Here is a 14,546-nt window from a genome sequence, read left to right on the forward strand (position 1 = left end):
AATTCTGTATGTTAAGATTATTGAATATCGCATCCAAAGAATCATTAACTAAAAGCAATAGTCAATGCTATATCGATTGAAAATTTATTAAATTTCAGTTTAACATGAATCTCTACAAAAATTGACTATTTTCATACAAAAAAGAGCAGAAATAGGTAACTTGAACAGCTAAATTAACTAAGACCAGTGATTCGACATAGGCTAGTTCATTCGTTTGCTTTTCGTTGAAATTTCATAAATCACGATCGAACAAAGGTCTTCCCACTTGAAATAAAAAAGGAAAAGATATTACATATAGAAAATAGTTTTGAAATGCAATCTCTTGCATCAGAGATGAAAAGGCGAAAATTAAGATATAAATATATAAAATATTATAAAAAATATAACTTTGTATAGTAACATGACGAAGATAAGAGTTGAAAAAACACATAACCCAAAAATTCTTTAGTAGGCCTGGCAAAAAATCTTACACTAATTGTATCACATCAATCTCATTGACGAGTTATAAAAAGTAGAAATTATAGATAAATTAATGAGCGTATCGCACACATTCATTGTAATCCTACAATATTTTATATGTTAGCCAAACAATACAAACTATAAGCATAATCCTATCGTAAGTTTGTATTAAACCAAAGAATACAAACGTCAGTAAAATCCTATCGTATTTGGTATGTTAAACTAAATCATGCATACAATCCATAAGAACAAAATGTATGTTAAACTGAACATTATAAACATCAATACATAAAATACTCACGTGATTGTTTTCTTTTCAGTTGACTTGATTTCTGGCTTCGCACGATTTACAACTTTAATAAAATCAGTCGTTTTTGCTCTCATTCTCGAGTGCAAGTACGCCTAGAATTCGATTTTATAAGAGAGTGTAGATGCAACATGCGTAAACTTTCCATCTTACAGTTGTAGCGAGGTTTAACAAATAATATGAAAACAGATTGCATGTATAGAAAAATAGCAAACGTTAAATGTAAATTGAAGTTTTCCGACAGATAATCAGAATAGTCGAATTATCGGAGACTAACTTTACCTGCGTCATACACCACAGTAGATGTTTGTAGATGTAGATCGTCCAGGTTAGTAGAGTCCTGAGAAGGACTGTTGGTGTTGATGTTGACTGACTTTTTCACAACCTTAGCGTTAGTCATCTTCAGAGCCAAGACTCTACTATTCTGGACGATCTACGTTCATCTACAAACATGTAACGATCTTGTCGGGTTCAAACCATTTACTTTACACCACAGTAGAGTTGACTAATGTCGTAAGCCGTAAGCTATAGGACTATAACGTGTATAAAATAAACTTCAGGTAAAAAACAAGACATACCTTGGAGCACTTGATGTGATAATGTAAATAGTTTCGAAATGTGTGAATCAAATTGATTGTTTTGTCCTTAGTTTTTTCGTTTGTATGCCGCGGTTCAAGTACTAAAACAATACATGTTAAGAATATTTAAAGTTTCTTCGTTTGTATGCCGCGTTTCAAGTACTAAAACAATACATGTTAAGAATAATTAAAGTTTTTTCGTTTGTATGTCGCGGTTCAAGTACTAAAACAATACATGTTAAGAATATTTAAGAATATTTAAAGACAAAGTATTTTTATATTTTCAGTTGTATATTTTAGTTCAGAAAAAAATATTTTCACTATGTTAAACTTGGCGTGAGAAAACAAAAAACTTGATGTGCTTAGTTTCTTATTTTATGCAATTTTCGATAAAATTGACAACAAAGATGCAATTTTCCTGTTGTCAACAGTAAAAAAACTATCACGTTTTTTCTTTATACGTACGTTCTAAATATCCTAAGTATAAAAAAAGAAGTTAACATAAAGTACAATATAAATTATTTTACCAAATGTAATGTATCCAATATTATCAGCCACAACAGCTCCAGTCCCTTGTAATTCCAAGGGTGGCTCGCGATGACTGAAAAGAACCTGAGGAGCTGTTTGACTGGCACGACGACCTTCTTTTAACTCCTGAAATTTTCATAAACAAAAGTTAAAATGGAAGGCTGTAGCATGGCATGGTGGGGGAGGGTGGACTGCCCCCAATATTTTCCATAGTATCATCTCTATATATATAACTTAAAAATGTTAGTCGTACAAAAGAGTTTGTAAAATATAGAAGTGACATTTTGGGGGTGTTTCCCCCCCCCCAAAAAAAATAAAATTCTGCTGCTGCCATTACATCCAGCACTCATACATTCGAGTGAACCGTTAAGTAAACATCCAACCATACAAATTTGATACATATTTCTTCAAGTTTAATAATTACAATCTCGTAAATTATACATAACACATAGTCATAAGCTTTTTGCTCCCACCAATCTTGAACATTCTGCAGCAATGAGATCATATGAATATCAATAAACTATTAACCCAACTATGTATAAGTATATCTTGATTCCTTAGTGAAATATACTACCTGCATAAATACTTTACCAATGATTACGTCATCATCATCTCGAAAAACAGTGCTGAAAATAACAGTGACACGATCTGGTTTTGCACCAACATACCTAAAGTTAAGAAGATGAAACAAATATTAACAACAATCAATAAAAATTTCACAGCAATTGAGAAAAAACTGAGCATTTTTTTTTACATTGTTTCATCATCTCTGTAGTTGATAATCGCATATTCCTCTTTATCATTTCCTGCTTGTTGATATTCAAAGTATTTCTCAAATACGGATGCAAAACAATTTCTCTTCAACATGGAAACCTTTTTGATCAATTCCTCTAAAAGTTTATCATCAAATACTTTTATCTTAGTAACAATGAAGGAAGAAAAGACAAAAGCAACATGTTATGATCATTTTAAGTTGTTGCAAAATTACCTTTCGCCTTGTCATTTCCAGGTAACTTCTCTAAGTCTATGAGAAGAGACACATCATATCCTGTAAAGTAAAATACTTTCATCATCTCAGAAAAATAGCCCACATCCCCATGAAGGCTGTAAAACGTATGATGATATTAATGCAAGACTATGTTTTATAGGATTCATATTGTCATGGAAACATTAATGAAACTATGTAAATGGTTTTTAACAGTGTGCGAATTAACGGTGTGCAATGTGCAATTTGATTATGCCACTAAAGAAACACTTTGTCAAAAAAATTGCACATCGTTTTTTCTGAACTAATTCGCACACTGGTTATTACAGTGTGATGCAATGTCTTCCATTCAATCATCATATTAGGACAATACAGAGGAATTTTTATACAAGTAGTGAAGTCTATTTTCCAACATATTAACTGAAATTCATAAATATATTTTAAATGGTTCAATCAGTATATAGTGTGTTTCCTCTATCAGACTTCAAAATTACATCAACTAGGGATGTGCATTATTCTGATGACATGTGGTTATCCAACATAATCTGATGTCCAAACATACTTTGTTCACCATGTACGTTCACAGCTTCACTAGCAAATAAGCAAATATCCTATATATGTACATCTTATGTGTATCCTATATTAGTATGGCTTCAATAACCACTACCATCTGGTACAATCCAGTATCGGGCAAAGTGGTATTTGGCAAATCCCTTCATGAGCTTTAACTCCTGCTGTCATAAACTTCACAAGATTTCAAAGGGCGGATGAACTCCAGGAGCAATCCAATACCAATCAGAATTCAATGATTCAGATTTGGATTCATGTTTTTTGTGAGTTGTTTAACAGATGATGACATATTTATGGACCTTTTGATTTCCATGATGTAAATGATTTTCAACTACTTTTGTTGGACAAAAGGTGAGGTTGAAAAACATTGGTTCAACTGTATCTTATAATAACTGTAGAAATTTATCTGGGTGGTACTAAGCAACTGCTGATGAAAATGTCAAATTTTGCAATTTTTTTACTGATTACAAACTGCAATTTTCATACTTTTTGCTGAGATATAAATACTAAAATTACCTTTTTTGTAGAGGTAAAAATCTTGAAAATCAAGGGTAGAATTATTGCCATAAAACATATGTACATATTTTATAAACAAACAAGTATTATTTTCTGCCGACTAAGGAACAAAAAAGGCAGAAAATATTTTCTCACACCCCCTTAGGAGCCAAATTGTGAATAGGTATGGCGGGTGGTGTAGGTTATATTAAACACATTTTGTTGTTGCATCCACACAGCTAGACTAGAGTCCCACCCACTCACCCAAATGGAACACTATAGACATATGTGTATTGGTAACTATGACTGTTGAGTTTAGGCTACTACTCTTAGGAGCAGAGCCGCTTAGCCCACGTAATGGTAGCTGTATTAACTGTTTTTATGAATGTAACACATGTCAAGCTTGTGGCGGCAGATTGGCTGCAGCAGTTCCCAGTTGCGTGTGAGAACTTACTTTTATATTGTGGTAATAGGGTGTGTCAAAATAAATTATACTGAATTCAACATTTTATATCACAAAAATTCATGGTAAAATGGACTCTTAGTTCATGTATCATTACAAGTTCTTGTAAATAAATCTAACCTGATTCGGCAGTTGTTAAGTATTCACCATAAACTTTTTGGATCAGCTGTATACAAATAAATGATTTAAATGTTACTTAATAATATTTTTACAATACTGATAATCCATTCAATAAGCCTTCAACATGAAAATCAACTCACCTGGTCAGCCCCATACTTTTGAAGATCAGAATAAAATTTAAGATGAATGCTAACCTAACAAAAAAAAAACATTAACCACATTAGCAGGCAAAATGATAAAAGTGACTTTTTTGACATCAACTCAACAAATGATCTCACAGTAATGCTACATGTGTGCTTGTGTTTATTATTGGCATTGAGCTTGCGATATCTGATACAGAATTATTGAATACTTTTCTGGCTAACTAAATGTGTCAGAAAAATGTTTTTCTTTACCTCAATTCCATCTCCATTCTCAACCCACTATACTTTAGTGCTGATGGGCCAGAGTCGGTAGAATTTGTATAAGACATATTGCTGCACTAACAACTTAATAGATGCTACCATTTTTTGGTTTACCAAAAGTAGCTATCAATGTCTGTCTGGCTAAGCATGAAAGGCATTACTGTGAAATTCTTTCTTTAAAGCAATCAGCTTCACAAGTGTTTCAACTTTAATGTAACTTACTATTATCTTGCTTTTCTCTCCATCTGGATTGGAGACATGAAAGGACACACCATCAAAATCTGTACAGGGTGAAAAGCAATTTATATAAACAATAATAAAAGATACATAGAGTAATGTACTTCCACATTCTCAGATTAAAAACATGAGATTCGCTAAATGCATTCAGAAATGGTCATTTTTGAATATAAATGATAATAAACAAATGTGTACTGTAGATTTAATGAGGCTTAACAATATTTTTGCACAACTTCCATGGCTTATAATACTTATATCCAAGTCTGATTGTAAATGTAATTGCTAAACTTGTAATTTTGATAATTGACGCCTAAATATAAAATATTTTCATTCGGAAGAAAAAGTGTACAGTATAAATCAACTATTGACGGACTAAAATTGCCAGAATGTACTTATAGGCTTCCCTATTCTCATGGAGTTATCAATGGAAAAAGAATCCATTTCAATATAAATTTCTCCAAAATAAATCAATTGCTACTTAATAAATTGTCTCGCAAGAAAGCAAATAGTCTTAGTTTTCGCATAACAAAAAGTTCTAAATTGAAATGCAAAATCTCTTCAGGAACTATGTTGAAAAGGAGCTTACCAGCAAATCTTATATCAATTGCATCAAATTTTTCACTACAAAAGAAGAGAAGCCGGTACGTAGATAATATCGTTAAAATGACATTAAATATAAATAGATAAAATAATTCACATTATGATTGTTATTCAGTAGATGGAAATCAATAACGAAAATTTAGTTCAAATCTTACAATACTTCAGGACTTTTTTTGATGAAGACAGACCACCTTGAAAATTTTGTAGTTAGCGTTTCCTCTAATATACGATTGTTCAACTCCAAAAGAATCATATTTTTGTACTTGTAGTCCTTCCTTGTTGTGAGCTATTCGGCATGAAATTTGACAGACGGGCTTGGTAAGTAATAGCAATAGTTAATGAGTCTTGTGTTCGTCTTCCTATTAAGTCGGAATCCATCGTACATGGTTCGGAGCTCGGTGCAATATTTTAAGTTGTGCCATATTTGGTATATGTCACTGACCATTTCACTGACATACTGGTCAAAGGCAATCAATGGTATAGTTTGGGTACAATACATGTTCACGTCGGGGTAGCACAGTACGGAAGGAACCGGAGGCTGAGCTGAATATTGAGAAAAGTTACTAAGGCCCGTTTCAAACGTCGCATTTTACATGAGCCGAACAAAAGAAAAATGGTAAAATGCCTCGTTACCTTTTGTTTTAAATGTATTCGGCTCATGTAAAACGCAACGTATGAAGCAGGCCTTAGTTCATCAATCCACACCAACGCAGCAATTTAATTCAGCTTTATGTCAACATAAAGTATTTGGAGAACTCACAATCACAGCTAAAATTATGTTACTGTTATATAATTAAAAAGGGCAAAAATGACTAATGCACATGCAGTAAGACATCGTTTAGCTACGAAACAAGAACCCTTTTCCTCCGTACCTGCCTGTAAATGGACCAGAGAGAATATAAACAGAAGCGAAAGACCAATACCTAGTCCTATCAAGCAAATGCAACCAGAAAACTAATGCTTTTGCCTTAAAAAATTAGACAAATTTACAGAGGGATTCATTTCTACTTATAACCGTGAAAGTATACAAAAGAGAATCTGTTTGGATGCGTTGTTGCAACAGAATTGCCAAATCATATTCAGACAAAGAAAAGGCACTGCGTCTCTAGGATCGTGAAAATTTGACTTCCCCACTGTTGGACCTGAAAAGGATTTATTTACTTTCCTTTCTTTCTCTATTTGTCATATATATACAGGCTGCTTCCATAAATTACAACTTCTGCTGAAAGAAACTATTCCATGCAAAGGTTTCTGAAAAGTTCTTTAAATATCACAATCACCACCACTGAAAAACAGTGCGTACAATAAAATTTTGATCGATATACACAGACAAATAAGAGTTTTGATTTGCAACTAAACAAACACAAAAGAACGTAGATTAAGCCTTTTCCAAAATTTTAACAACAAAGAACTGTAATGTTGATTTTTATGAGTCACTAAAATCGTAAGGCATTTTAACCGTAAAGTAATACGAGTCAATCTTAAATACCCTTTTCAACAGGTAAGTGCCATAGAAGTTAACACCCTCTCTGAACTTAAATGTGCTTCCTACGCCCATATAGAAGCCTGTGCATGGTGTTGCTTGATGAAGGGTGGGGTCAAGTGAGGTTACCGGGAACACGAATCCTATTCATGATATCGTAAAAATGAATAAGTAGAAGTTGAAGTATAAAACACAAAAACAATTGACACTTCGTAAAAAGTAACGTTTCATTCTAAATGTTTTGACAAGTATTACATGTCATCATCAGCGAGCAGTAGAGTAAACGTTCACTGGGTCAAAAAACTCTCGGTAAGACGTAAAGAAGATTTGTTGTTGCACACATCTTTATGGTATCTGATAGCAGGAGCATTTTTTGTTCAAGAGGGAAAATAATTGTGATGTATTGGCAACATCACGACAAAAGAGTTAACCGAGCAGCGAGAAGCAGTGGTTGTGTAGTTGTAAAGGACGAGGAATAACAGTAATTTCTTTAACTTTTTTTAAATCAAATCAATCAAATCATACAATGCAAACAATGTTTGTTCATTAGTTCAATGGTGGAAAATTAGGTCCTTCACCAAAATAGTAAAAATGCTTTTCATGGTTGCTCAACATTTCTCTAAGTTTGTTAGCAACGAAAAGTTGAGGGTTGATGTTTCACTTTAAATCATAATAAATGTAAGATGGATTGAAAGCAAAATTATGAAAATGGACGAAGGAAGAATATTGCACTCATCGACAGACCAACTTCGACATCGTGATTTGGTTCCAGCCGAAACAAGAACATATTTCACGGAGAACCTATATATAATAATGCATTTACTGCATTTCAACTCTACTTCACCTGATATTCGGCTATTTCCTTGTCTTTCCAAACATGCTATCAAGTGATAATCCTGCGAATACAAGAACAACCCCAATCCACTGTCTCGAAACGAGGGCATTTCCATAATATATCACAGATGCCAGAATTGTAAAGAATTTTCGCGTTGTAGTAACTATGGAGCACGTCAATGGACCAAAGGTCGCCACTGTGATGAATATAAAGTTCTGAAACAGAATGGTTTTCACATAAAAACTGCTGTAATGCATAAATTACACAAGAAAAACATTAAATACAGTAATAAAATTGCAAGTTGGCCGTCTGAAGTTAACCTTTGATCACACATAAAAGACTCATAGCCGATGACTCCTATTTATATGAAGAATGTTATATGCAGTGCGGTGTTTGAATTTTTAAATGAAGGTATGATCTTCGCACTTTGCTTAAATTGTCCAGCAAAGTGCGAAGATCATACCTTCATCTAAAAGACTCCTATTTATGACAGCAAATAATGTAGCAAAATGAAGTCTACGAAAAACTGCTGAAAAATATATTATACACTTGGACAAAGCTCCTTCCTATAATAAACGATACTTAGAGTACAATTCAAAGGATATGTATAAACGACGGTGGGGCAGCAAACCAGTATATTTGGTCCTGTTCTACAAATTGTTCTCTGTTCACTCAAAGCAAAGCACTTTACTTCTAAAGAATTGAATGATTTACATGGCAGGGCTAATAATACTTGCGGGCTGGCTACGTCATCGTGTACAGAAGTACATACGCTTCAGAAGTGAAAGTATAAGAGAATCGTCGTTTCTACAACGCAGTCTCTCCATAATATTTGCAGAAGCATTAATAACAGTGAATTAAACATTTTCGATGGGTATGTACGTATCTCTGTAAACTCACAGGTGTTCTTGTCGTATTCAGGAGTAGTACTAGCTAGTCCTAGTACCAAACGTATATTATGTGTCTAGAGCTACCAATATTGTTCATTGAAAGCTGGTTGTTTCAACAAAATATATCCTTAACTCTGTCAAACTTGATTTAAACTTAAATAACATTAAATTACAACTTTTTGCTCAAACTATTTTTAAAATTCGTCCGTTTGACAATGTATGAGTCGCAAGTTATCTTTTAAACGAAGTTTGAACATCTTTGTCACAAAAGCATAAACACTGAGTAACAACAACCACCTGGAATACCCATGATGCATCCAGTTTCCCTATCTTATACAATTAATACGTACGTCATGCATCAAAAACGACAGTTAAAATGTTATCATCTTGCCTGTATGCCTGGTGCTAACACTGTCAGTCAAAGCTAAAACTCTCTAGTATTGAACAAAGAGAATGCAAGGTAGTGCCAACACATTTGAACATTAGACTAACCTGACCCAAAGCACTCGCGATGCTAAATGATAGCATATTTGGCAACACAGAAGGATGGCGCTGACAAAAAGCAATTGATTTCCAAATTTCGCCGGTGAACACAATGCCTTAAAGATTACAAATCACAAGATTACAAATTACAAGTACCATTACAGATGACTTGCATTGTTTACGTTTTGCTTGCACGCGGATTTGGCAACACTAGCAAGAATGGTAAACCTCTCTTGGGATTAATCTGCCAGCCAGCAAAGCATAAACAAGGCAAGTCTTCTTTACTGTTCTCCCTAAACATGCGTGACAATATTCAGAGCAAATCTCTTTTATCATTCTTGAAAAGCTTCCACTGGAAAAGTATTTTCCAAAACAGTACTACAAAACTGCCCAGAGATCGCTCATAGATATCCTTATACGTATGATACAAACATGTCCATACTTGACAAACGTAAATCGACGTCATTAAAATACACGACCATGACGTTATATGCCGATATTTTACGATTAGCGTGTCATGTCGCAACAGTCTACTACTTAGCAGTCTTCACATCATAAACTGTAACATGAAGTACTCACTCACCAGTACCAAGGATGAGGAATGAACATATATTGATCTTTTGCATCATGTGATGTGATTTTATGTGATGTTCTGTTCTCATTTTATCTTGAGTGGCTCCAGTCATTCCATCAAGAGTTAAAGAAACCAACTAAACAAAAGTCCCACGAGTATATGTTTTACATAAAAAAAGATAATTTATTAATTAAATGACATAAGGTAAAAAGGCTAGTTGGGTATGACAGCTGTAAAAAGTGAACATATTACAGAGAATAAGGCCGGGCAGCTAAGTACAGTAAATAATACATAAAAAAACAAAGCTTTCCTATGCTCGATAGCAAAAGATTGTGAATGCTTCATCAGGAACAATAAAAACTGTTTCTTACTAGTACTATATTATTGAACTAATACATTTTTATTCAATTATGTCCAGGACCATACATGAGCAGTCAAAAAGTACATGAACAAAGGCTGCTCAAAATTTTAGGTGGAACTAGCATATCTTTTGTGTACAGGAAGAAAGTGGATTTTTGAATAAACATGTTTCATGTTTAAAAGAGAAATTGTCAAAATTACCAACAAAATTTCACCAAACCCTATCATCATATCGCTATGTTGATCGGTTTTCTGCTTTTTCTATAAAAAAAAAGAGATGGTGACAAATTTTTAACAAAAATTGGTTTTTGAAATCCTTCATGTGTTACAATAATCTGCGCAAAGCCCTGTTTACTTACATCCTTGTACAAAAATAGAGCAACACCACAGACTATCATGAGAACAAACAAATATTTCACAAGAGGATATTTTTTCTTAGCAATTAACACACCAAGTATCATAACTAAAAAAAGGATTATTAGTTTTATCGACATGTGAAGTTATCTGTTCCTAATTCATAGATTTCTTTCCACAAACCTGGTATGGGCTTAGCAGATTTACCCAAAACCTACAATATAAACGTAAACACATATCAACAACACATTAATGTGAAATATAATTTGAAATACATATCTTGCACATGATACACAGCTTCGATAGGAAAACCTAGATCAAATTGGTTGTTTTATAAAGCCATGTTAAAGCCACTTATTTTGCAAAGCTAAAATGCTCATGTCAGCACATTCTTTTCTTGTTTATTTCTAACAAATCTGAAATATGACAGTATTACAGAAAACTATGGCTTCCTAACAAATCTGAAGTATGACAGTATTACAGAAAACTAAGGCTGATTCATCCACTTTAGTTAGCACATATAAAGATACAGGGATAGATACACAATGGTTTTTGCAAATGGGGGGGGGGGAGGGTGCTCTAATTTGGACTAGATTTTGGTGGCTACTTGTTGCCATATTGTGTCAGACTTTTTTTTTAAATTCTGTTACAACAGCTTTTGCTTAATTGTTTGATATATTAGTATTTTGTATGGAAATTGGCATCCCACCTCATCTAACTAAGGCTATTAGGGGTTCCCACTCCTCTGCTAAATCCATCCCTATTAGAAAATATTAAAAAATTACAATGAAAATTCACCTGAGTCGGATAGTTGATAAATTGTAGGGCAGCATTGCTTGCAAGCATAGCTCCAACATATGAGAACGCACACCATATATATAATGTATTAGGAGTTGTATCTCTTTCTGATCCATAGTAAGTGAACTTAATGACTTCAAAAAGAAGAAATTGATCATCATAATATTCTACAGAACAAACAAATAGATAACACTCAAAATTCTTTTCCCTTACCTGCAGTGGCAAACAGTGAATTGACAATGCATTGAATGAAAACAAGTGTCATGGGATAAACAAATTTTTCTTTTTCTTCACCATAAGGAAATCTTGTTCTATTTAGTTGTCAAAAAAGAAAAGATGGCTTCAGATCAAATTTTAAAAGAAATACTTCAAATCCATTTCGATAATATTTAATACACGTACAAAGTCTGGGGTAATCATGGAATTTTTACAACATTAAAGAGAATATTTCCATGTATGAACGGGGGAGGCGCTAGAAAAAAGGGGGTCTCGGGAGCCGGGTATTATTAATATACATTTATTGATGCTGTTCATTTTTGTATTTATTTGGTAATTTTATGTCATAAAATTGTAAGAAAATTAATAAACGTAGCCAAATAATCAACACTTTCAGAAATTGACTACTTACATTCTTTCTTGAATAATACCATAATAAAAATAGCAGATAAAAATCCCCGAGCAACAAATAATTAACTTCTTGCGACTTTGAGTCGGTAGATTGGACATACTTTCATTCACTTGCCCTTCGTTTTTGTTTTCTTCTACACCCGATATGTTCAAGTATACAGAGTTATCATTAACGGCCATTCAACTACAGGGTTACAGGATGTATTTTTCGCATGAATTGAATGAACGCGTAGTATTCTCATTGGCGGAGATACTATTTTCGTTTAAGACACGTGTAACAATGGTCGTTCTCTTTGTAGTGCATGGAATGTAGAGTCGACAAAGTCCGGTCCACCGGCTACGTCATTTATAAAGGCTAATGTGTGACGTCATATCAATCATTCATATTTTGATATTCAGTTATTCTCAATTTCTTATTTACTCAATGATTGTCATTCTTCATTTCAATCAATTGATGTCAGGTTGAGGTGCAATGTGTCAATGTCTACAAAGAAATAACAAGATATGGCCGGCAAATATCCTGCACATGCCAATGAAAATAGTAAACTTTTGAAATTAAAACAAAAGGTAAAGGTAAAAGTTAAGTATGTATCACTATAATTCAACATTCAGTGCCATAGCCAGCCCGCACGTTTTAGTCTGGCTATGTAAATTTAAGATGAACATTATTGTTCTTTTCTATAGAAATATATTTTTTTCACTGTGAGGAAACACACAAACATTTACATAGCAGGACTAAATAATCGAGCTACCTTCTGCCACTGCCAACATTGACATCATAATACTGTGGAATGCAAAGTGCACATCAGAGACAAGGAAGTGTGGTCAACGCCAGCCAACAATAAACAAATGTCAATTGTTCAGCCTGCTTATTGAGTCCTGCTATGCATAATTTACTGTGCTCACTCACTGTGAAAACAATAGATTTTTTAGAAATAATTATCATTAGATTTGCTCTGCAGGACTAAAACTTCTGGATGTAGTCAACCAGGATGCTATGCTAATTTTTCTGTTTACATTTTTTTTGTATTTGTGACATTTAATTATAATTTTTGTAGGAAAGTGAACTAAATGTCTTAACCAGTGAACTAGCATCTCTCTGCCCAAATGCGGTAATTTTTTATCATCATATTACCAAGCACATCATCAGTTTGGCTAACATTTCAACAGTTCATCAGCAATGACATTTAAAGTGCTAATGAGTAATGAGTAACAATAAGTTTTTATTTAACATTAGTTTTTGCGTGGAAAGCTTATTTCCAGTTATAGGACAGCTCATAAACAGATTTTGAAAAACTGGGAGATTGGATTCCAGGAACCAGATATTTTTCTGTATACCTTTTCTTGTATCTGTAGTATTCGTTGTGACAGTTATAAATAACGCATTGTTCTGACATATTTTTCAAAACATTCAATGTCACTGCCTGATTTGCAATATAAGTTTACCCTTGTTATAAATTTTTCAGAAAGTCTATATACGGCGAGTCGATGATGGTGTTCTTTTTCTGGAAGAAAAAACTGTAGCGGAAAAAAAAGTACATGGTACGTAAGCAAAATAATGGATTCTAGTCATTGAATTTTTCTTTGTTTACTGAGCAAAAACTTTTCGTTTTGAAAGATAGTATTGTTATGTATTTAAAAAGTCTACAGAAAACGTAATTTTCTTGATTAAGAAATTTATAATAGCAATATATTTTTTGTTAGATGAACTTGTTGATGTGAAGAGAGAAGTACAAAATATTATAGAGAAGAATGACATTTGAATCGGCTCTCATTTGACAACTTTTTACTAAAATTAAATTGACCATGGCCATATTGTATGTTTGCTCTGTGCACATGTTTCATCTAGATGTATAAATTTACTTTGATTTTGTTTTTGTAAAATACTTTTCACGTGTTGCAGTAGAGCTGTGCGGTTTCAAAAAGTTTCTCTCAGTTTGCCAACTCTGCAAACTTTTTTGTTTCGTGTCGTCTTTCGCAAAATATTTCCAAATTCCAAACGAACGAAAGTGCATTGTTCTCCCGAAATTGTTTTTTTCAAAACGGTTCTGCGAAACGTAGGCATTTTAGAAAGTAAAACCGAAAGTCCGAAACTAAATGTTCTTTGGCTTTAAAAGTGCCGATTTTTTTTCTTTAACAGATTTATTTTGCAGCTAATGCTTCACTTCAACGTGTAATAAACATGCATTCTTCCGTGTTAATGAAATTATCAATGGAAATTATGGTCAGTCATTTCCTAGTTAAAAATTAAAACTATATGTTTTTGACTCGACTATATACATGTACATGATAATAGAGGTATATAATTATGTAGTTAATCATAGCACTGATCAATCGTATAACAGTTTTATTTACCGAGGAATTTAGTAGCACTATTGTAAAATATACCAATGTAT

General features: G+C 33.2%; 2 protein-coding genes across 4 annotated transcripts; both read right to left on the minus strand.

The window, feature by feature from the left end:
* Nucleotides 1-68: 68 nt before the first annotated feature.
* On the minus strand, nt 69-6,121 carry LOC124439893 (actin-related protein 2/3 complex subunit 2-A-like). Of its 3 annotated transcripts, none has more exons than XM_046990175.1 (12): nt 5,938-6,121; nt 5,733-5,767; nt 5,132-5,190; nt 4,646-4,699; nt 4,506-4,551; nt 2,861-2,920; nt 2,627-2,762; nt 2,447-2,540; nt 1,872-1,998; nt 1,345-1,445; nt 761-861; nt 69-264 (listed from the first exon to the last, which is right to left on the minus strand). In XM_046990175.1, exons 1-12 carry the CDS (start codon nt 5,997-5,999, stop codon nt 240-242), a joined length of 900 nt encoding a protein of 299 aa, XP_046846131.1. In that variant the 5' UTR covers nt 6,000-6,121; the 3' UTR covers nt 69-239. The 3 variants fall into 3 exon arrangements, with proteins under 3 accessions (XP_046846131.1, XP_046846130.1, XP_046846132.1); XM_046990174.1 differs by having other exon boundaries at nt 5,902-6,095; XM_046990176.1 differs by lacking the exons at nt 69-264; nt 761-861 and having other exon boundaries at nt 1,423-1,567; nt 5,902-6,109.
* A 1,593-nt stretch (nt 6,122-7,714) lies between these two features.
* LOC124440589 (solute carrier family 35 member B1-like) lies at nt 7,715-12,446 on the minus strand. The gene is made up of 9 exons (XM_046990988.1): nt 12,152-12,446; nt 11,737-11,834; nt 11,524-11,657; nt 10,909-10,939; nt 10,731-10,834; nt 10,573-10,632; nt 10,021-10,147; nt 9,447-9,553; nt 7,715-8,279 (listed from the first exon to the last, which is right to left on the minus strand). The coding sequence occupies exons 1-9, from the start codon at nt 12,328-12,330 to the stop codon at nt 8,085-8,087; spliced, it is 1,035 nt and encodes a 344-aa protein (XP_046846944.1). The 5' UTR covers nt 12,331-12,446; the 3' UTR covers nt 7,715-8,084.
* Between the last annotated feature and the right edge of the window lie 2,100 nt (nt 12,447-14,546).

The sequence above is a fragment of the Xenia sp. Carnegie-2017 genome, unplaced genomic scaffold (genome assembly GCF_021976095.1).
Source record: "Xenia sp. Carnegie-2017 unplaced genomic scaffold, XeniaSp_v1 HiC_scaffold_2, whole genome shotgun sequence".
In the NCBI taxonomy this organism is placed as follows: domain Eukaryota; kingdom Metazoa; phylum Cnidaria; class Anthozoa; order Malacalcyonacea; family Xeniidae; genus Xenia; species Xenia sp. Carnegie-2017.

Coding starts and splice junctions, on each gene's coding strand:
- LOC124440589 (XM_046990988.1), bottom strand. CDS start 12,330: ATGGCCGTTAATGATAACTCTGTATACTTGAACATATCGGGTGTAGAA. Junction 11,835..12,151: donor GGTATTATTCAAGAAAGAAT/GTAAGTAGTCAA, acceptor ACAACTAAATAG/AACAAGATTTCCTTATGGTG. Junction 9,554..10,020: donor ATTCCTCATCCTTGGTACTG/GTGAGTGAGTAC, acceptor GTAATCTTTAAG/GCATTGTGTTCACCGGCGAA.
- LOC124439893 (XM_046990174.1), bottom strand. CDS start 5,999: ATGATTCTTTTGGAGTTGAACAATCGTATATTAGAGGAAACGCTAACT. Junction 5,191..5,732: donor AATTGATATAAGATTTGCTG/GTAAGCTCCTTT, acceptor CACCCTGTACAG/ATTTTGATGGTGTGTCCTTT. Junction 4,700..5,131: donor GAGAGAAAAGCAAGATAATA/GTAAGTTACATT, acceptor TTTTTTTGTTAG/GTTAGCATTCATCTTAAATT.